The following is a 23,557-nucleotide window of genomic DNA, read 5'->3' on the forward strand; positions in this document are numbered from 1 at the left end:
AATGTTCCAAACTTGTATTCCGGAGTGACATTTAAAGTTGCTGAAAGAGGGATGTGTTGCCGAATTGTTTCTCCTGTATTCATCAGGACAAATGCAAGAAATCTGAATTTCTGAAGAAGGATCACTGTTTGAAATATTGAATCTGCTTTCTGTAGACAAATGCTGCCAGACCTCTTGAATTTCTCTGGCAAGTTCTGTTTTTGACTCTGAATTTAGCTGGGCATTCATACCTTTGTATAATCTTCCAATCAAATGTTTGAAATAGAGGAAAGTCATGTACAGAGATGTTTTTCTGTGCTCAGTGTTGAAGATGAAGTTGATCTGTCTAGCAAATTTAAAAACTACATTTCAGTTCCAGAAGGGCGCCTCCTACAATTAACCTGACAGCTTCAGCATGGAGTACCTATACTTTTCTTTCAAGATGTCAGAAAATAGATGTCACATGGAAAATTCCTTTCCCTACCACATTGCTGAACTTTGGTGCAGTGCAATCTGCTACCCTTGACTATTAGAGTTTGATCATGCACTCCAAGTTCCTTGGTTGTTTAGGTAATGATTTCTTCTTCCGGGAAGAAAAGTTGTGGATCTATGAAAACAATTTATTTTAACATGGTGTTTGGTATGCTTTCCTTTATTGGTCAGAGTATTGAGTACAGGGGAGTTGGGAGGTCATGTGGCAGCTATACAGGACATTGGTTAGGCCACTGTTGGAATATTGTGTGCAATTCTGGTCTCCTTCCTATCTGAAAGATATTGTGCAACTTGAAAGGGCTCAAAAGATTTATAAGTATGTTGCCAGGGTTGGAGGATTTGAGCTATAGGGAGAGGCTGAACAGGCTGGGGATGTTTTCCCTGGAGAATCGGATGCTGAGGGGTGACCTTTATAGGGGTTTACAAAATCATGAGGGCCATAGATAGGATAAATAGACAAAGTCTTTTCCCTGGGGTTGGGGAATCCAGAGTTAGAGGGCATACCACACATTTAAGAGGGAGGTATTTGGATGGATATATGAATAGGAAGGGTTTGGAGGGATATGGGCTGGGTACTGGCAGGTGGGACTTGATTGGGTTGGGATATCTGGTCAGCCTGGACGGATCGGACCGAAGGGCCTGTTTCCATGCTGTACATCTCTCTGACTAAGGTTTACAAGTCTGTGGGTTAATGTGATTAGATCAGTGGCTAATGACCTACCTTAGTATGGTTCTTCAAACTTGACTTGAGGTGAAGGCAGTATGGCTGTACAAAATATGGATGTTAAGTCAAATATTTTCCAAGTAATATAGTTGAAGTGCAATCTATTTTAAGCTTGTCTTTCCTAATACTGTCACAGTCAAACTTTGTGCTGAGACATGAGAACTTGTTTTCAAGATACAAGATAAAAGTGAGCATTTGTATATTGTATTAAAAGTTAGTCTTTACAAAGCTGAAACAAGTGACGCTAATGTACAAAGCACTGCAGCTTTTGTTTTTTTTTTAAACATGTTTTTGAGAACATGATTTAAAGTCTAGAATTGCTATTTGCAGGACAGATATGCAAAATCAGCAATGTGTTTCAACTGTTTCAAATTCACTTTACAGCATATTTATCAACCAAGTGTGCTAATTTCTCTGTGCTTGTAACCTGGATGTAGAATTTGGTTTTTTTTTCAAAAGGCTATTACAGATGGCCTTAAATAAGGAATATCAGATTGCAAATAAACCTTTCCTAATAAACTAAGCATTGCACAAACTGGTTTTTAAAAAAATCCAATTGCCATAGTCCCAGAGAATCATAGGGCTGTGCTCTCATTAAAGTGAGACGATTGGTGGTTTAACCTGAAGGTCACCATCCCTCCGTCAAGGGGAAAGGCTGAGATGGAGAATCCTTCATGGTAACCTCAGCTGATGTGAGTATCACAAATCAGTCATCCGTCCAACCAATTAAGCTAGCCAACCTCCATGTTTAAAATAAACTCCATCATTGCAAGAGATTTCACTGTTTCAGGATAGTTCTGCAAAACAGTTGAACAAATAAGGGCAATTTGTATCACTGTTTTTGATTTTGGCAAGCAGCAGATCCAAGTTCACTGCTAAAATCTTCCCCTCATGGAAGAATAGCTTTTTTTTTGAAAGCATATTGAGGTCATGGAAGTGAATTTGATACACTGAACATAAATTGGTTTATGAACCACCTCCTGGAATTCTATTTCAAGAGGAATTGCTGTGCTGTCAAACTGAACTGATAAACTTTTTCCTGCAACTAACTCTTTCTTTCAACTTCAAGATAAGGATCCTAAATATGTTTCACAAACTGATGGTGGACATTATCTCTCATGACATTATTTTAAAATACAATTAATACTTATTGTTTCCAGGATATATCTGACTCCAAAGATTACCAAAGCAAGCAAACTTGCTGCTTAACTTTAAGTATTCTATTCAAGTAGCTGTGCTTCCAAAAAAAAGCCTGCTTTTGAAGTGCTTCAGGATTCCTGGAGAGTGTGAAAATGTGCCATGTCAGAATCCAACCAGCTGTACTTGTATGGATTTTTGTCTATGTACTGCCTAGGGATAGCAAATGGGTAAGGAATAGCTTATTGACCTTTTTTTGAATTGTTTTTATTGATACAAAGCATTTAATATCAGTTGGTATGATAAATCTGTTCCATTTTTGCACAAATAGAAATTCCTTTTGTGTGTTGCCTGTTTTGGTAAAAGTAAAATGCCCCTCTGTTCTAAAAACTATTCAGTGAATACTATCCAGAGTAAAGTCTATGACTGCACATCAACTCCTGAAAGTAGCTTTTCAGAATGGAACAAATTGTTCAGGAACCAGTTTGTCCTGTATCAGGGAAATAATTGCCTTTCCCTCGATGCATCCAACAGTAATACTGAAGGAAGGAGCAACTCCTGTTGTTCAATACACTAATTACTTTTTAGTCCAATTTCTTGTATTTCAACAAGCAAGATCTGATCATCAAATACCCTTTTTGTGTCAAAAAAAATCTGGTTCACATATCTCAAGATCTACTCTAGAAAAAATTTAATTCATGTTCTCTGCTCACCACTTTTGAGCACTTTTCAAGTAAACTTGGCTACGTTGGCAATTGATGATTAAAACTGAAGGTGATGATTAATGCCCTAAGGGGAGAAAGTAAATGTAAACATGAGCTTTGTGTAAATGCCAGAAACTAACACCCATTAGATTCTTGATCCAAAATAATAGAGTAAGATTAACTTAGGTCTTTCAATAAGTTTGAATAACTAGGTGATATTAGAGACTGAAGAGAAACTAACAAACTTAATGCATGTAAAAAAAAACTGAATGCTGAAAATCAGAAACCAAAATAAAGTGCTGGAAAAGCTGCACAGACAAAAAATCTGAAATGCTGGATTTCCAAGTTGACCAGCAGAAGGTTGGAAGAACACAGCAAGCCAGGCAGCTTCAGGAGGTGGAGAAGTCAATGCTTTGGGTATAACCTTTCCGCATGATTCCTAAAGAAGGGTTATACCTGAAACATTGACTTCTCCACCTCCTGATGCAGGAAAAACTTCACAGGTCTGGCAGTATCTGTGGAGAGAAATTAGCTAACATTTCAGGTCCAGTGATCGTTCTTCAAAAATTTGTTTTTGTTCATGCAAACAGAGTTCAGAATTGTCATTATCAATTTCTGTATTTGCTATTGTTAGAAAAGCTCAGCAGCTTTGGCTGCATCTATGGAGAGAAATCAATTAATGTTTTTGGGCCAAGTGACACTTCCTCAGAACCCTGACTTGAGGTAATGAGCAAACCGACACTCATTGGCCATGGATCAGCCTTTTTAAAAAATAAAATGCAGCAAAATATGTTCAAAGCATTTTATAATTAACCAGTTGATCTTTGATCAATAGTTACCAATCAGATCAGCAGGCTATGACTTGAATGAAGCAACAGTAGCTGACTTCCAATAGCAGGGAACAGTGTGCATGTCAAGCTGTTTGCAAAAGGCCAGACGTGCAGGAGCTGTGAACTGATGACCACACTAGAATCTTTCTATTGATCTGATCTAGAACACATGGATTTGTCACTTGAATTACTTCTCTCCTTCCAATTTGTGATAGTAACATATTTCTTCTAGTTTCTGAAGGGAAGCCCACATCACATTCTTCAGTTAATTTTCAAGCTAACATAAGTTTGGTATCAAGCCTGATATTTTATGAATGTACTTCATGCAACTTTGGGATTATTTGTTTAAAACAGTTAAAACATCAATACATCTTGTGAACCATTTCATCGTGGTGCTTTTTTTTTTGCATCAAGGCTGAAAATCTAAACATTCCAAGCGTGTGAACCATAATCTAAAAGCATATGTTATTTGTTTGTGTGAACTTTGAACTAGTGGCATGTGGATTTGGTGTCCCTATGAAGGGCTTTAATAATTTTAAGCATTTTTGTAGCCATATATTTGTTGAAAGTGGTTTTTTTTTAAGAGGCTCAGTAAACTTATCTGCAGTAGGAGTTTTAAATGAACCAACGGAGTAAATTGTAGTGTAATAGCCTTCAGTTTAAAAAAATTGAAAACTGCTTTTTATTTGATGTACAAACCCATAGCTCAAAACTGCTTTATCTTCAATTGAACATAGTTTGCAGAAGTCCTGGTGAAAATAGATGTGTAAGACAGTTTCCCTTGAAGCATGGGACAAAGGTTGACCAAGGTGTAAGAAGTTTGGTTTGAAAGTTTTTAATACCAAAATTATAACCCTGAAGGGGCTATTTGAAGTTGAAAAACTTTAAACTCCGTTTCATCAAGTTTCTCTGAAGGGGCAGTCAGATTGTCAAGATGGATTGAAGCTACAATTAAATTAAGCCCTCTGGAGTTGATAAAGGAATGCTATCTGGTGAGAGTTCGGTACAAGAATGTTATTGGAATTAATGTACGTTGCCATCTTATTGCAATCTTTAAACTTGCTATGTAAATAGTTCAGTTTACTCCATATTGATTTTTCATTTGTTGAATGCGGTTATGTTTAAAATCTTCCAGTGAAAGATCACCCGCTTAAAACAAAAACTCAAGCTAATTTTAGTTGGGATCAGACTTGTACAAGAAGGTATTAAGACATTCATCCAAGCAAATTTGTGGTTCTTGAGTAGCCTCACTCAACCAAATGGGTAATTTACTTTTTTTGCCAGGTTTTACTGTTTTATGTTCGATTTTGAGTAGGCAAGAAATGCACAATCTTATGGTCTGAATCTTCAATCCAATCCATCATGGAATTCAAGATTTCCAATAAGAGAATGGAGCCAAAATGTTATCTACTATATGTTCCACAAATTGGTTTACCAGTATGTGTGGTGTAATTGATCAAAGAACAAAGAAAATGTACAGTGCAGGAACAGTCCCTTTGGCCCTCCAAGTCTGAGCCAATCCAAATCTACTGTCTAAACCTGGCAACCACTTAAGCATCTGTATCCCTCTGCTCCCCACCTGCTCATGCATCTGTCCAGGTGCATCGTAAATGAATCTACTGTGCCTGCCTCGACCACCTCTTCTGGCCATGCGTTCCAGACACTCACCCCACACTGTGTAAAGTACTTGGTGCGTGTATCCCCCTTAAACTTTTCACCTCTTACCTCTCACCTTGAACGTGTGACCCCTTGTTATTGAATCCTTTGCCCTGGGAAAAAGCTGGTCTCTATCCGCCCTGTCTGTACCCTTGATTGTGTAAACCTGAATCAGGTCCCCCCGCAATCTCCTTTTTTTCTAATGAAAACAAACCTAACCTACTCAACCTCCCTTCATAGCTAGTACCTTCCATACCAAGCAACGTGCTTGTAAACCTCTGCACTGTCTCCAAAGCGTCCACATCTTTTTGGTAATGTGGCGACTAGAACTGTACACCATATTCTAAATGTAGCTGAACTAATGTCTTGTACAATTTTAACATGACTTGCCAGTTATTATACTCAATACCCCATCGAATGAAGGCAAGCATACTATATGCCACCTTGACCACTCTATCCACCTGTGCAGCAACCTTCAGTGTACAAAGGACCTGCACTCCCAGATCTCTTTGCCAATCAACTTTTCCCAAGGCTCTTCTGTTCCTTGCATAATTCACTTTAGAATTCGTCTTGCCTAAATGCATCACCTCACATTTGTGTGGATTGAAATTCATCTGCCACCTTTGTGCCCAACCAGCACTGACTCCTGTGGAACACCACTGGTCACCTTTTCTCCATTTCGAGAAACTCCCTTCAACAACTACTGTCTCCTATTGCTCAACCAGTTCTTTATCCACCCTGCACACCATGTGACTTCACTTTCTCTATTAGTCTACGATGGGGAAGCTTATCAAATGCCTTATTAAAGTCTGTGTATATGACATCAAAAACCCTTCCTTCATCTATCAACTTGGTCACTTCCTCAAAGAACTCTTAAGTTGGTAAGGCACGATTTCTCCCGCACAAAACCATGTTGCCTATCACTGATAAGCCCATTCTTTTCTAAATTGATCCTATCCCTCAATACCTTCTCCAGCAACTTTCCCACCATGATGTCAGGCTCACTGGTCCGTAGTTACCTGGAATATCCCTACAAACCTTGTACAGGGGGATAACATGAGCCACCTTCCAGTTCTCTGGCACTCACCTGTATTTAAGGTTGCCACAAAGATTTCTGTCAGGTCCCAGCTATTTCCCCCCTCGCCTCCCTCAGCAACCTGGGATAGATTCCATCTAGCCCTGGTGATTTGTCCACCATAACCTCTGGCCTACCCAACACATCTTCCCAGAGATCAGTTCTGTCTCTGTCTAGTAAGCCACTGTTGTACCACATGGGGCCATGGCAATGTCAAAGAAGTAAAACTGGGCAGATGACCTGGTATTGAAATAGGCACCAGAAATGATGGGCTTACTTTGTTCAGTTGACCAGTGTTTGGGCCAAAACTGGTAAAACTCACCCAATTAGTCAGGCAGTCAATCAGCAACCTGAAAGTCACAGGACTAAATCACTCTTATTAATCCATGCCCAACTGTGGCTGTTAGCTAACTTGCATGTTTGGTTCACTTCCAGGGCAGACAAGTTAGATTTGGTAATGTAGTGCTTTATAGTTGGGTACAAGTTTAGTTAACTCCTCAATATTCAGTCCCATTAAAATCTTGCACGATCACGTTAGAAATGGGCAAGCGAGCTTCTAGATAGCTACACATCACCTCAGTTGGTGGACTAGTACTGCTCCATATTTAACAGTACTTAAAAGAGCACAAGCATGTATTTTAGATGGGAGACTCCAGTGTCCATGACAGTGGTTCATAATCGTCACTGCTGACTGAGCTTGCCAAGTCTGGAAGAATGTGTCTGTGTTAAGGTTGCCAAGCAGGACAAGCTGACGAAATTGTGTCCTTCGAGACATGAGTCTGTGGAGGTCGGAATAACCAATACACAGATCTGTACAGATTAAGTATCATCACATGAAGGATGCCTTCATTGTGTTGCACAACTGCATGCTAAATGATTTTTATTTAGGTTTGTATCTTATCTAGTTGTTCCACTCAGAATAAGATGCTGTGAGCCACTAATTTTAAAATGATTGTTTAACTACAATATGCAGTAAACTTAGTTGGGTATTGTCCCCCCTCAATCATTTGTCATCCAGTCAAAGAATCAACTGTAGTTCACTCAAGAATGCAGAGGGAAATTATTGAAAACTGGGTGTCACCTGGTGAAGCTGCTACATGGGACAACTTTAAGTCAAATAGTCCAAGTGAACCCCCAACCAATGAATCTTATCAACGCTCAGCAGGCCTCATCTATCCAATTGTGAACAATCGTGGCCAGTGAACAACTGATCAATCAGTATCTTGCTAGAGACGTCTTTGTCTACAGAGTGAATGACTTGGTGCAGTACTGCTTATTTGACGACAGAACTTAAGTCGTAACATGATAAAGAGAAAACCTGTTTGGCATCCCATCCATCATGATGAACATACACTCCCTCAATCAACGTAGTTATGGACCAAGCCAAACCCCTCATGGATTAAAGTCTAGACCCTAAGTATTGTTTTTTCTTTAAGTGTAAGGTGTTGTGCTCCAGATGTAAAGAAATCCCACTTATTTCACTTTTAAAATATGAATAAAGAATTGGCTGAACTGTTATGCTATCAAATGCATAACAAAATAATATATTAACTAATTCACTGTTCTAAAATAGTAACATCCTTGACAAAGGTAAATTCAGGAAAATAACTTGTCTTGCATGCAATTCTAGCAGCAGGAAGAGAATCCCAACTTTTAACTCTTACGCCTCTGTTACAGCTTTCATCTTGAGCTTCAAGACACCAGCAACTGCAGAAAGCTGAAACTAAAAGTCCTGGTTCTGTAGGAATTTGACCCCACCCATTCAGGTTGCCTCTATTGTTCAAACATAAATATGGGGAAAAAGCTTCAAGCTGTTTATTGGCTTTGAAGTAGATTGCTCTTCACCTCTGTCTCAACCTTTCTTTTTTAAAACAAGGTCCAGGTCACAATACACCTCTTAAAGCCATAGTGCCATCACAACTGACAGCAGCACAAACCATCTGCATGATGCACAGTAGTAGCAACTTTAGTCTTCTTTGACATTCCCTTCAAAGTCTGTAGCCTCTACCATCTCAAAGGAGGGCATCATGGCCTGAGAGTATCACCTACAAGCTCTCCCTAAACCACATTAATCTTGTCCTGAAAAAAAAGCTGTTCTTTTACAGTTGTTGGATTAGTATGCTGAGACTTTCTTTCCTAATAACACTGGTGTACCTGAACCAAGTGGACTGAAGGTGTTCAAGAAGTTGACATTCTCTCCACCTTTTTGAGGGCCATTAAAAATGGAAATTAGTGATGCTTTTCTTGTGGAATAGTTTGTGTGTGAATACAGCTATTCTGTCAAGTGGAATGCAACCATTGAATGGAGGCTGCAGAAGAGCCATAACTTGCTGGAGACTTTTCACGTGATCCATAATTGGCTATGGTATTTCTAAATTTTATGTTACTTTTTCTTTAAAGGAGTCCTCTGCAACCTCTTAGTTAAAAGTGGAATGGAAACATTGCTGAAAATAGTCAGCAAGGTAGGCAGTATCTGCAGATGGAGAAGTAGGTAATGTTTGAGCTATGCACCCCCCCCACCCCCAGCCAAACATTTGCTGGCAGACTAGTTTCAGTATTTCCAGATTACCTACTGCAATTTGTTTTCATTTTAATGTATTTTTTTTAAAAGCCAATCAGTCATTCTTGCTTAGCCAAGAAACGAAAATTTAAATAGGAGGCATGTCACAACCTGGCGATGCTCTGCTTTCCTTGCCTTTAATCCCCAATGAATCTCTCCCCAGACATCTGATGTATCAATGGGATTTCTTTAATTTCAAAGGTACCAATTTGATATTTTTAACTCGTATGCTTTGTGTTCTCCTAAATTCTTCTCCTAAATGGTGGCATTGCTGAAGTTATTTCTGTCTTAGTCTCCTCTTACCCCTTTTTCATTCTGTGGTCTGTCGCCCTCTCCCCTACCCCCTCTGTTCACTTGTAAACTTATCGTTTGCAGCGCACCAATACCATAACTCTCCCCTAACTGGAGTCTATTGTATAGGCATTTCTGTTTAGCTTAACTGACACACAGCTGCTGCTTCTCAGTTTTTTTTAAACCTCATTTGCTATCCCCTTCCATCCATTGAACACATTGCCAGCTCAAAGTCCGTTGTTCAAACTTTCTCTCTTGTGAAACCAACTTCTAAAAGTCAGATGCCAATCTACTAACTTGCAGTCTACATCTTTTGTTCACCCTGATGTAGAAAACAAAGAAGCCATTCAGCCACTCTAATCATACCTCCTCCTGAGTTAATTAATTCCAGTATGTTCCAACACATTCCTAAGCAGTTTCTATTTGCAGCCCTATATTGGGAGTGCTGCAGTTCGTCTTCAAATTTTGCCCCCTCATTTTTAACCTTGCTTGGCATGGAGTTAGTATTCTATCCATGCTGATGAGGCATAAACATACCCCTTGTCCACTACTTGACTGTCTCACACCAATGTTGAAAATTTGATTTGCAAATGTGTAACATTTTTTCCATCAGCAAGAATGCCACTGTCTATTTCCATGTTATCATCTGCTTTATCATGATGTTATCCTCGACAATAACATCTGCTTTTTCATGACGTTATCCTCCACTTGTTGAAAACTTTATCTCCCTTGGGTCCCATATTCCCTGCTGATAGTTTATTATCACCGACTTTGCATCTGTGATCTTGTTAATTTTTGCTTCAAGATGGCACTGGCACAGAAAGATGGTTCAGAAGACTAAAATATATTTCCATTTCTGCTGTCACCCACCTCCACCGAGCCCTAATTAATCAACTGCTGAAACTCTCAACTGGATTTAACTGTTGCAATGCACTGTTCTCCAGTTTTGCATAATCTACGGTCTCAGAGTAATCAAAAATCCTGGCATCTGTGTCCTAATTTACAAGTCCCATTGTCCATCTGCTCAATAGTTAGAGGTATTTGGTCCAAATTAAGCAGAACTTCATTTGAAAGGTTAGCATGCAAAGTTAATAAATGCTTCCATGATCTGCACATCCCAAACTCTTAAGTCCAATGACTTGGACTTGAGACTGTCATAGAAACTAAAAGGACACCTCCAGCCCGGCCAGTTATCACCCCATCAGTGAAGTGATGGCAGATGTCATCAACAGCAAGGTACTAATTAGGTGAAAGGCAAGTTATGTCAGTATTAGGCAGGGGCTAGGGAGAGTGTGTTGGGAGGAGGAGTAAACAAGTCATTGTTTGACGTGGGAACTGTTTAAGAACCTGATAGGTTCCAGTCAGGAGGAAGGACCAAGCTGGCAAGATAAGGGACCTTTGGCTAACTAGGGAGGTTGAGAATCTACTCTCAAAGAAAACAAGCATATGTAAGGTTTAGGAAGCTAAAATCAGTCAGGACCTGTGTGGAATCTAAGGAAAAGAGGAAAGTACTCGAGCAGGAAATTAGAACAAGAAGGGACCATGAAATGATCATGGCAAGTCTGGTTAAAGAGAATCCCAAGGCATTCTATAGGTAGTTATCCTTTTTGTTTTTAATCTAGGGTGAAGGTAGGACCACTCAAAGATGGAGGGAACTTGTATGTGGAGGCAGAGGATGTGGGCAATTCTTAAATGAGTACTTTGCTTCAGTATTCATCGAGGGAAAAGGATACTGAGGATAGTGTGGAGCATGTTAATATGCTAGGACATTTTTGAGGTCAAGAAAGAAGTGGTGTTGGGTTTCTTGAGCATGAAGGTGGCTCAGTCCCCAGGGCCTGATGGTATCTACTCCAGGTTATTGAGTGAGACAAGAGAGGAGATTGCTGAGGCCTTGATCAATATCTTTGAACCCTCACTAGCTACTGGAGAGGTTCCAGAGGACTGATGAGTAGCTAATGTTCCTCTGTTAATTCAAGCAATAATAGACCGGTGACACACTCATCAGTTATTGGGAAGCAATTGGAGAGAATCCTTAAGATTTACACACCATGGCTTTGTGTAGGATAGGTAATGTCTTTATCAACTTGATTTGAGGAATTAACAAAGGTGATCTGTGTATAGAGCATTAGGTGTTGTTTAAATGGATTTTTGTAAGGCTTTTGAAAAGGTCTATATTGGGTTCATCCAGAAGGTTAAGATGCATGGGGTCCAATGACATAGCCCCACTGATTCAAAATCTGCTTGGCCATCGAAGGCAGAGGGTAGTGGTGGAAGTGTTTTTTTTTCAGGCTAGCGGTCTGCAATTAGTGGTATTCTGCAGGGATCTGTACTGGGAACTGTTTGTGATTTAAATATAAATAACTTAAATGAAAATGTGGGTGGGTCAGTAAGTTTGCAACTTCCACAAAGATTGGTGCATTTGTGGATAGTGTGGACGGTTGTCGAAGAATGCAACAGAACATCGATCAGTTGCAGATGTGGGCAGAAAAATTGCAGATGGAGCTTAATCTAAGTATGAAGTATTGCAGTTTGGGAGGTCAAATGTTAAGGAAAGGTATGCCGTTAATAGCAGGACCCAGAACAGTATCGATATACAGAGGGATCTTCTGTTTCAAGTCCATAGCTCCCTGAAAGTGGCAACAGAAGTAGATAGGTGGTAAAGAAGGCATATGGCGTGCTTGTCTTTATTGCTCAGCGGCTGGAGTACAAGGGTCCGAATGTCATGTTGCAGCTTTGCAAGATTTTGGTGAGGTCACAGTAAGAGTATTCATTCAATTTTGGTTGCCACTTTTTGGGGAGAATGTGGAGGATTTGCAGAGGGTGCAGAAGATGACTACCAGGCTGCTGCCTGGATTACCGGGTCTGAGCTGTAAGTAGAAGCTAGAAATACCCAGGTTGTTTTCTCTGGAGTGGCAGAGGCTGGTGGGAGACTTGAGAAGTCTAAAAAATTGAGATGCATAGATAGGGTTATCGGTCAGAATAATTTTCCCAGAGTTTAAATATCAAATACCAAGGGGTATGCCTTTAAGGTGGTGGGGGAAATTTTAAAGGAGGCATGAGGGGCAGGTTTCCTACTTAGTGTTAGGAGTCTGGAACACTGGAATAGTAGTGGAGGGGCATTTTAATGTCTTTGAGATTAACCACATGAATATAAAAGGAACGTAGGGGTGGGGACCAAGGGCAGGCAGAAGAGATTAGTTTCATTTTGGTGTTATGTTCAGTGCAACATTGTGGGCCGTTGGGTCCATTCCTCGGCTGTACACTTCTACGTTCTGAAAATGCTGTCAAGCAGCACGTGTTCAACAATGAACTTGCTTCCTGATGCCCACCAGAGCCATTCAGCTGCTTGCTTCATTTCAACCTCCATGATGTACATATATTTAGAAAGGAAATGACTGATTAGGGATAGTCAACATAGCTTTGTGCAAGGGAAATCATGTCTCTCAAACTTGGATGAGTCTTTTTTTGAAGAGGTAACAAAGAGGATTGATGAGGGCAGAGCAGTAGATGTGATCTATATGGACTTCAGTAAGGTGCTTGACAAGGTTCCCATGGGTGGCACAGTGGTTAGCACTGCTGCCTCACAGTGCCAGAGATCCGGGTTCAATTTCCACCTCGAGTGACTGTGTGTGGAGTTTGCATATTCTCCCTATGTCTGCGTGGGTTTGCTCCGGTTTCCTCCCACAGTCCAAAAATGTGCAGGTTAGGTGAATTGGCCATGCTAAATTGCCCGTTGTGTTAGGTGAAGGGGTAAATGCAGGGGAATGGGTCTGGGTGGGTTGCGCTTCAGTGGGTCGGTGTGAACTTGTTGGGCCGAAGGGCATGTTTCCACACTGTAAGTAATCTAAATTGGGAGACAGGTTAGCAAGGTTAGATCTCGTGGAATACAGGGAGAACTAGCCATTTGGATAGAGAACTGGCTGAAAGGTAGACGACAGAGGGTGGTGGTGGAGGATTGTTTTTCAGAATGGAGGCCTGTGACCAGTGGAGCGCCACAAGGATTGGTGCTGGGTCCTCTATTTTGTCATTTACATAAATGATTTGGATGCGAGCATTAGAGGTACAGTTAGTAAGTTTGCACATGACACCAAAATTGGAGGTGTAGTGGACAGTGAAGAGGGTTACCTTAGCTTACAACAGGACCTTGATCAGATGGGCCAATGGGCTGAGAGTATATTTCAGATAAATGCGAGGTGCTGCGTTTTGGAAGAGTGCATCTTAGCAGGACTTAATGGTAAGGTCTTAGGGGATGTTGCTAAACAAAGAGACCTTGGAGTGCAGGTTCATAGCTCCTTGAAAGTGGAATTGCAGGTAGATAGGAGAGTGAAAGCGGTGTTTGTTGGTCAGAGCATTGAGTACAGGAGGTGGGAGGTCATGTTGCGGCTGTACAGGTAATTGGTTAGGCCACTTTTGCAATACTGCGTGCAATTCTGGTCTCCTTCCTATTGGAAAAATGTGAAACTTGAAAGGGCTCAGAAAAGATTTGCCAGGGTTGGAGGATTTGAGCTATTGGTAGAGGCTTAACAGGCTGGAGCTGTTTTCCCTGGAGCATCTGAGGCTGAGGGGTGACCTTAGAGGTTCACAAAATCATGAGGGGCATGGATAGTGGGGAGGCTGGGGAAGTCCAGAACTAGAGGGCATAGGTTTAGGGTGACGGGGGAAAAGATATATAAAAGAAGCTGAGGGGCAACATTTTCATGTAGAGGGTGGTATGGGTATGGAATGAGCTGCCAGAGGAAATGGTGGAGGCTAGTACAATTGTAATATTTTAAGAGGCATTTGGATGGGTATATGAATAGGAAGGGTTTGAAGGGGTGTGGGTCGGGTACTGGCAGGTGGGACTAGATTGGGTTGGGATATCTGGTCGGCATGGACAGGGTGGACTGAAGGGTCTGTTTTCATGCTGTACAACTCTTACTCTGACTCCGTTCAAGAGCTAAATCACAGAAATGATGTGAGAGCCTTGACTTCAAGGCCAGTCAAAGTTGAATAATTGATGATATCAAAGAGCTTTAGCAAAACTGAAGTCAATGGGAGAGAACCAAGTCTGTATGGAAAAGATGTGGTTGTCTCATCTCCAAGACATGTCGAGATATTTCTTGAGTGTTTTTGGTGGAATCATCTTCAGCTGCTCAAACAATGACTTCCTTGCTTCATAAGGTCAGAATGGGCTTGTTCACTGTGCAAGGTTCAGTACCACTCACGATGACTCTGGTATTGAACCAGTCTACATCCAAATGCAGCAAAGTCATAGCTAGATAATGTTTGTTTTGGGCTGGCAAATAACAAGTAACACTGACACCACATGAGAACCAGACAATGACCATCTCCAAGGGAATTTACCCACCACTCCTTGACATTTAGTGGGAGATATTCCATGATGGCAATACCACGAACACCATCTTGGGGAGTGCCTTAGGCCAGAAACTAAGCTAAACTTTTCCAAACCCAGCTGCAAGCATTGAGAGGGACAATAATAGCAAACATGTGGGAAAACTACAAGCTTCCCACAAACCAGCCCTCATTTGACTTGAAAATGTCTGTGATCTTTCATTGTGGCTTGGTCCAAGTTTTCCTTCCCAGGTAGCTGATGAAGGAGCAGTGCTTTGAAAGCTTGTATTTCCAAATAAACCTGTTGGACTATAACCTAGTGTTGTGATTTTGAACTTAGACTGGGTAGACAAACGCTAGCACCTCTGCATCAAGGTTTTTTTGGCATTGTGGGTGTACCTAGTTCAGAGGATTGCAGTCGTTCCCCACCAGTTTAAGGGAAACTAAATGCACAGTAAATGTAGGTCCAGCCAGTAAATCCCACAGCCCATGTGTGAATTCAATGAAAAGTCTAGAAAATCTTAATCATCAAAGAAATGGTACTAAATAAACTGTCAAGATGTGGACCAATGATTGCCTAGTCCTCATAGACTTCATCTTTGGGTCTTTAAAAGAAGTAGCTTGTGAGATAGTTGATGGATTGGTTTTAACTGTGCAAATCCATCCAGGGAAGGTCTCTGAATATTTCACTTAGTGAAATTTAAACAAAAAAAAAGGAAATTTAAGGAGAGTAAGCTTAACATCTGTCATGCAGAATATGTTCGTTGGTACAGAAACTATGACATTTCTTCACTAAATTCAGGATGATCGGGTATAACATTAGTCTGTGTAGGTTGTTTAAAGGCATATTGTGTTTGACCAATCTAATGGCCTTGAAACTAACACATGCTGTGGATAATATGGAATTGGTGGATATACTGTATTCGTATTTAAATATCAAGAAAGTGTTTTAGTAAAATACCACTGTGCTTCTAGTTATGACTACTTCAATGTAAATAGCAATAAGCATGGATGGATGGTTTTTTTTGTATAAAAGTGAAGTACTCCGTATGCTGGAGAAACTGAGCTTGTAAAACTACATCCATGGCGGAAGTAAGTTAATGTTTAAGTCCATTAATAATTTGGAACAGAATGGGGCTGAAAAATAGCTTTTAGGCTGTTGACAGTGAGTGCTAAATCACAGAATCTCTACCATGGGGAAATAGGCCATTCAGCCCAAAGAGTCAACACTGACTCTCCAACAAGCATCCCATTCAGACACTTCCCCACCCCGTAACCTTGCATTTCCCATAACAAATCCACCTAATTTACATATCTCTGCACACTGGCTGTGCTAAATTGCCCAATCTACCTAACCTGCACATATTTGGACTGTCGGAGGAAACCCAAAGCACCTGGAGGAAACACGCAGATACAGGGACAATGTACAAACTCTACACCCTTGGTTGTTTGAGGATGGAATTGAACCTGGGTCCCAGATGCTAAGAGTCTTCAATACTAACCACTGAGTCACTTTGCCATCCCCTTTAGTAGTAGAACAGAGATACAGCTGTGTGGGATTGTTCAAAAACAGATTGGTGAGTGGCGAAATAGCTTGTATGGAGAGCATCTGCAGTGGCACCGTTTGGGACAGTGATGGAATCCCAAGTACAGTTTTACAACTCTTAGGAACAGTTTTTGAATACATTGAAATTCTAACACTGTGGTGTCACAGTTTTGTATCTGTCATACACTAGTTTACATGACATCTGTCCTGGGCAAGTGTGCATGTTTGTTTAAGCACTTGCTAAATGCTGGCTCTTAGTCCTGATGGGGTTAGAAAGTCTGTCCATTCTCATTAAGAAGTGTTGGTCATTTTGTATTTAAAGTTAGTAATGTTAGTAAAAATTCCAGACCTATAAGTGTGAAATTATAACTGTACTAAATATCAATATATGGAAAATATTAAATGGAGATCTCATAGCTGGGTCATGAGATTTCACTTAGTATTGCCAGTTTCAACAGTTCTTAGGTATTCTTGCAATTTCACAGAAGCACTGTTTTGATTGTAAGTTTCTACAGTCCTATTTTAATATGTATTCAAAGTTTGTGCGAAGATTTGTAGCTCGGGTGCTTGTTGTAGTGGTTCTGTTCGCCGAGCTGGAAGTTTTTGTTGCAAACGTTTCGTCCCCTGGCTAGGAGACATCATCAGTGCTGTGGAGCCTCCTGCGAAGCGCTTCTTTGATGTTTCTTCCGGCATTTATAGTGGTCTGTCCTTGCCGCTTCCGGGTGTCAGTTTCAGCTGTCCGCTGTAGTGATTGGTATATTGGGTCCAGGTCGATGTGTCTGTTGATGGAGTTTGTGGATGAATGCCATGCCTCTAGGAATTCCCTGGCTGTTCTCTGTCTGGCTTGCCCTATGAGTAGTGTTTTCCCAGTCGAATTCATGTTGCTTGTTGTCTGCGTGTGTGGCTACTAGGGATAGCTGGTCGTGTCGTTTCATGGCTAGTTGGTGTTCACGTATGCGGATTGTTGGGCCGAAGGGCCTGTTTCAACACTAAGTTATCTAATCTATTCTGAATAGGTCTCTTTATGGAACATTTTATTCTTTTTCTGGGCTAGGGGTGTCTCTAACCGCTCGTGTTTGGGTTATACAAGTTGTCCAGGCTTCTGTGCAATAGTTAAAACCAGCACTGGAGGCGTTGTTGCATACTGTCTCATTATGACCAAAGAAAACTGGTCAGTTCACTATTGTTACAAAGGCTTGCTCTTCACAAATCTGATCACTAATAATCATTTAATGAAAGCTTTTAAGGTTGTCATCCTCTTCCTTGCCCACAAAAAAAGAAATGAAATTGAATTTATGTATTATTTTCATGGCCAAAGTTTTGATAGTTGCTGCCACATTACTAATGGTCATCAGAAGATTTTGAAATGGCACCCTATGTTTAACACTGCAGATCATAACAGTTTAATTGTAATGACCTTTTTTGACTGTACCAAAAGTTTCATGGCATCATTATACAACAAAAACTACATTTTTGTTTCTTGTTTAATTTTCAATGGTTAATTGTAGATTGTATGACTAATACAAAAGGTCAGTTTTTTCCTTTTGACCTATTCAAATTACTTCAAACAGTTCCTTAAAGAAAACAGAAATTTATTGCAAACCACAGAATTTGACATAAGTCTTAGTCAGAAACCATGTCCTGGATGGTTATCTGGAACATCAGTGTAATGTTTCATTTCATTTTCTACTAGGAATTGTTATTGACAATGTTCTTTATTCCAATGTACTCTTGCAGGAAGATGAAATCATATCCCAGTGTTTTAAAAACTAAAATTAGCTGAAATGAAGCTATAATGATAAACTAGAAGAATGAAATGGGAAACTTGAGTAACCCGTGGGTTGTATATGTGCTGAATCCATATTTATGCATTTTTTGGAGCGTAAATGAGCACCAATTGTTCCAACATGTTGATTTAAACTTCTGAATTAAAATGAGTTATTTTAACTGCAGGAATTTTTATTGAAGTCTGAGATACCATTTTTATTTTTTCATCTTTAACCATTTGAGCTGAGTCAGACTCGGTTGTATATACTTGAAATAATTTTGCTTGTAGCTGGTTATTAGCTTTTAAAATTAGTGGTGTGCTTGGAGCATGCTAAGCAATGTGAATTGGCACACAAATACAGGTTTTCAAAAGTTTGGAATGTTTCCCATAACTGAAGTTTCTAAAGCTCAGCAGTTGAGACTGGGTGTGGAACTGAGTTCAGATTCTCGCAGGAAACTTATTTACAGAACAACTAAGCTCTCTAAGGAGTTGGAATTCCCTTTTGAAGAATGGGAGAAATCATCAAATATTTTAATCCATAAATGTAATTCACTGTTTTTAATGGTCATGAAAACATTGAAATATTTGATTTAAAACTGAAAATCCAAGGTTGCTTTATTTTGTGTTTCAGTCCCCACCCCCACCATGTTTTGTTGTGGTAGATGAAGCGTGAACAATCGGTGCAGTTTAGAGGCTGGCTTATTGCTTTATCAACTAGTGGAAAGTAGGTAGCTGTTCAGTCTTTGACTGTCAACGCCAAAAGAAAGCGCTACCAAATAGACGTATCTTCTGCTGTAAATAATTGGTGGATTTGATAGACTTTTATTCTTGTTTAAAGAGAGTCAAAGCAATTGGATTTTTTTGCCCAGTTTACCTGCACTGGTGGAATCTGTTATGTAGTACATGATTTGTAGATAAGCATGATTTTTTCCTTTTGGTTTGCCATTTTTACCTTGAAGAAATGTTATGGAGTTCAAGATTCTCCCTAACTCGGATTCGGGTGCAACTGACTGCAAAAGGATTGTTCCAAAACCTTCAGTTTCTGTCGGCGTACAGCAAGAATGCACCTGTTTTCCGAACAGGTTTGTGTTGTGAAACAGAGATTGGGATTCGGAGTGGGTGAGGGGGTTGTGGTGGAAGAGGAGAGAGGGGATACATGTTTTAACTGCAGCCTGTGTCTGTGAATGTATGCTACAAACAATTGGGTTAGTGCAAATACATGATGAATTGTAGATGCCCACTTTGCTGCTTAAACTTAGGTCCAGATAACTGTCACCAATGTTGCATTATTGTTGGAAGGGAGAATAACTTGAAGTGCAGACAACTAGTCCTTCTTTAAAACTGGCAAGTATTTTCTGTTTTGGGAATTACATTTGAAAACTTTGCTTTGTGTTGAATAATTGTTATGTAATTCTTTGCCTTACTCTCTGCTCTAATGGATAGCAAGTCTAAGGAAGTATCTAAACATTGTTATAAATTCATTTTAATGCAGATATAGAAGCAGTGTCCTCTTTGTATTCCAAAATGTAGCAAATGAAGTAGGAAGCAGTTATGTCCAATTTTGTTTTTCTGTAGGTGATCTAACTATGTTTTAAAAAAAACTAACCATGTATAGCTGTAATGATTCTAGTGAGCCATGTAATGTTGGCTGTATGATTTTTGAATCCCCTTTTTTACTTTGATTTACATGAAATGCGTAAAGACTTTTTTGCCAAAAGAGTTCAGTCGTGGTAATTACTGAGTATATAGTAACTACCATTATGACCTACTTGGTCAATAAAGTGATTTGATTCCCTGAACAGCTTTTTCCACTGTTAGCATCAGGTACCCATATTAAAGTTTGTTTTCTGACAGCATCAAATTCACACTTCTCAGTGACCTGGCTCAGGATAGCATAAAGCATATTGAAGAATTGTTGATTACTAGAATATAGCATTTGATGATTTTTTTTCATTGATCAGCCACCATGTATCTGTTTACATTGGAAACAATTTTTCTGAGAAAGCAAGATAAATACCTTACAAGATTATGAATTGTCCCCATTCCTTCCTCGCTCTCGCTCCCCCTTTTAATTATGGGGAAATGCCATTGTTTATTGACAAGTGGGGGAAGGTTTTTAAAAGAAAATATGGACAGTTCTGCTGGCTTTTTGGCTAAAGTTCCATATGTAAAGCAGTTGCTCCTGATAGAGACAAATGGTTTAGAATTACTTAAAATAAATTGTCTTTTGTGTTAGGGAAAAGTAAAAGTTCCAGATAGTGTTTTGTTTAAAACCTGAAGGGGTTATGAGATGCTGAAAATGTTGAAGCCTTGATACAACTGAGCTATCAGATTCCTGAGACTAGAAGTTGAAGTCAGTTAAGTGAAGTTCAGTAGGGCAGATGGATAAGGGCATTCTTGCTGGTCTAAGTACTGTAAAGAGCTGAAAATGTGTTGCTGGAAAAGCGCAGCAGGTCAGGCAGCATCCAAGGAACAGGAAATTTGACATTTCGGGCATAAGCCCTTTGTCAGGGTTTATGCCCGAAATGTCGAATTTCCTGTTCCTTGGATGCTGCCTGACCTGCTGCACTTGCTCTGATACTCCAGCATCTGCAGACCTCACTTTCTCCTCTAAGTAGTGTAAAGAGATGTCTGTGGCATTCATGGGATAATGGATTGTTTAGAAGTCTTTGAAATTGACTATTAAAAATATCTCATCCACTGCTTGCTTTTGCATAATCTACTTATTAGTCCAAAGATGTGCAGGTCAGGTGAACTGGCCGTGCTAAATTGCCCGTAGTGTTGGGTGCATCAGTCAAATGGAAATGGGTCTGGGTGGGTTACTCTTCGGAGGGTTGGTGTGGACTAGTTGGGCTGAAGGGCCTGTTTCCACACTGTAGGGAATCTAATCTAAACTTGAATCTACAACTTTGCATTTGTCTTTCACTGAACGACTAACTTTTTAAACTAAAATTGATCTAGAAGCCGGATTTTTTGCTAGGATTAGTCTTGTCCAGTAATAACATTAAATGGGGCTACAATACTTGCGAAGCATGCTTAAACGTCAATCTGATTATTCTCTGGACCCTAGTAATTTGGTACACTTCAAGCTATTTTGTCTAACATTATCTATAAAATGTTTAAAAAAAAAATTAACTTATGAACTGCCATAGTCTTTGTCAAAAGGTAATGAGTTGGAGATCTCTAATCTAGTCTTCACATTTGTCACATTTCCAAAGGAGTGCGACATTGTTTGAAATGCTGCGTTGGCTGTTATGTAGCACCTGGGAGTTAAGCTCTGACTCCGGTGTTGTGCTGTGCAATCAGTCCCATTTCTTGAGAGCTTTATTTTTCCCCACTTAAGAGTACCTTTCAATTCCCACTTGCTTCTACCCTTTTCAAGCAGTACATTGTAGATTATAATCCAGGAAAGCAATCTTCCAGCTCTTTTGCCAATTTTTACTTCATCTTTTACCCTCCTGATAACACTGTCTCCTGCTAGTGAAACCAGTTTGTGTTTACTGTATGAAAACCTCTTCTAATTTTAAGCATGTTAAATCTTCCCCCTTTTTTCTGTACCAAGACCAAATCCATGTTCTCTCTTTGCATAACTAAAGTCCCTTATTTCTTTGCCTGCTGGTTTAAGCTGCAAGACTAAACTATTTCTGAACGTAGCCTGATTTTATGGTATATGTTGATGTATACAGTGCCTCGTCCTTATACATGAATGCATCAGTGATCATATGATTTAGAAAAAGTGAGGACTGCATATGCTGGAGAGTCAGTTGATGATAAAGTATGGCACTATAAAAAGCACAGCAGGTCAGGCAGCATTAGAGTAGCAAGAAAGTTGATGTTTCAGGCATAAACCCAGAGTTTTGCCCGAAATGTTGACTTGTGCTCCTGGGATGATACTGGTCTCCTGTGCTTTTTCCAGTGACACTTTGCCAACTCTGACCTTGTGATTTGTCCATGACTGACAGATTGCGGAATTCGTACAGTATGGAAAGAGGCTGTTTGGTAAATAGTCTGTTCTGACCCTCCAAGTATCCCACGCAGACTTGGCTCCCAACTCTATCCCCATAATCCTGCATTTGTTATTACTCCTCTGCCTGACTTGCTCATCTTTGCACATTCTTCCAGTATCTGCATGTTTGCTCAGGTTTCCTCCCACAGACCAAACACCCAAGGCTGGAATTGAACCCAGGTCTGTGCTGCTGTGAGGCAGCAGATCTAACAAATGTGCCACTGTACCGCCTACGATGTTGAACTAATTACTTGTTTGAAAAGCTATGATGCTAAACGTAGGGTTCCCTGCAGCATTTTATTTTCATTACACAGTGCAGAGGTGGTTGTATAGGAAAGAATTACTCTGGTTTTGTTTGTTTTGCCAGCCGACAAGGCTCCTCATTGATGGAGTACACTAAAAACAGAAAATTTCATCCACGAGCATTTGGTTAAGTAGGCGAGAAACTCCAGTAAAGGGAAAACTTTTTATGGATAAAGATGTTGGATTATTTAGTTAACCTACTCAGTTGGGTTTTCAAGTAAATCTACTTGATACTGCTTTATTGGGAATGTAGGAGCTTCTGTTGCATCGGAAGATTGGCTAAGTTTTGACTGTCCATAGGAAGCAAGGTTGTGGATTTATTAGGCGTATTCAAAATCGTGGGAGTCTGGACAGTGGACAAGAAACAAATTTACTGCTCATCAAAGGTTTGAGAATTAGAAGGTGCAGATTTTGGGTAATTGGTAAAAAGCAGCAATGGGGACAGGGAGGGATTTCATTTAATCAAATTTTAGAGGATCCAGGATGTATTACTTGAGATTGTCGTAGATGTGGGATCAGTAGAGGCTCTTGAAAAAGAACTGCACCTTTTAAACTTGTATTGCATAGGCTTTTTTGACCTACTGTCTGTGATCATCAAAGATCTTGACTGTATTAAATAATGTCCTTGGCCCATAATACTGGAGTGTATGTTAATGCAATTGAATATCTAAATGCTGTTTAAATGTTAAAAACCATTTCTAACTTCACTACCTTCTGGATGAAATAATTTCTCATCAATTCCTGTCTTCACCCTTTACCTCTACCTTAAATCTGTGCTCCCAGTTATGGACCCTTCTGCTAGAAAGTGTCTTCCAATCTATGCCCCGAAAACATGGAAGGACACCCGAGAGGTATGCAACTTGTATAGCTGCTGGAAATGGCCCCAGCTTATTCAGCTGTTCCTCATAGCTCACCGCCTCGAGCACAGGTCGCTGTCCTCTGCACCCTTTCAAGTACAATCATGTCCAACCTGTCGTGTGACCAGAATTGCGCGCACTGCTCTAATTGTGGCCTAACCATTTTATACAGTCCCACCATAACTTGTCCATTCTGCAACTAAAAGGTAAATTTCCTGTATGCTACTTTAATCCACTTTCCCATACTGCCCTGGTACTTTTGAAGTATCTTTGCATGTAGGCATGGAGGTCCCTCTAA

At 40.1% G+C, this 23,557-nt stretch overlaps 1 protein-coding gene across 3 annotated transcripts in view; it reads left to right on the forward strand.

Moving 5' to 3' along the window:
• mtus1b (microtubule associated tumor suppressor 1b) overlaps window positions 1-23,557 on the forward strand; it is a 145,584-nt gene that overhangs the window by 54,361 nt on the left and 67,666 nt on the right. Inside the window, exon 1 of one of the 3 annotated variants that reach the window (XM_060824001.1) lies at window positions 19,055-19,175. The exons of the other annotated variants lie outside the window; for them this stretch is intronic. Within the exon in view, the coding sequence (XP_060679984.1) occupies window positions 19,055-19,175 (121 nt within the window). Of the gene's footprint in view, window positions 1-19,054; window positions 19,176-23,557 lie in introns of those variants that run through there. 3 annotated transcript variants of the gene reach the window in all.

The sequence above is a fragment of the Hemiscyllium ocellatum genome, chromosome 1 (assembly GCF_020745735.1).
Source record: "Hemiscyllium ocellatum isolate sHemOce1 chromosome 1, sHemOce1.pat.X.cur, whole genome shotgun sequence".
Classification (NCBI taxonomy): domain Eukaryota; kingdom Metazoa; phylum Chordata; class Chondrichthyes; order Orectolobiformes; family Hemiscylliidae; genus Hemiscyllium; species Hemiscyllium ocellatum.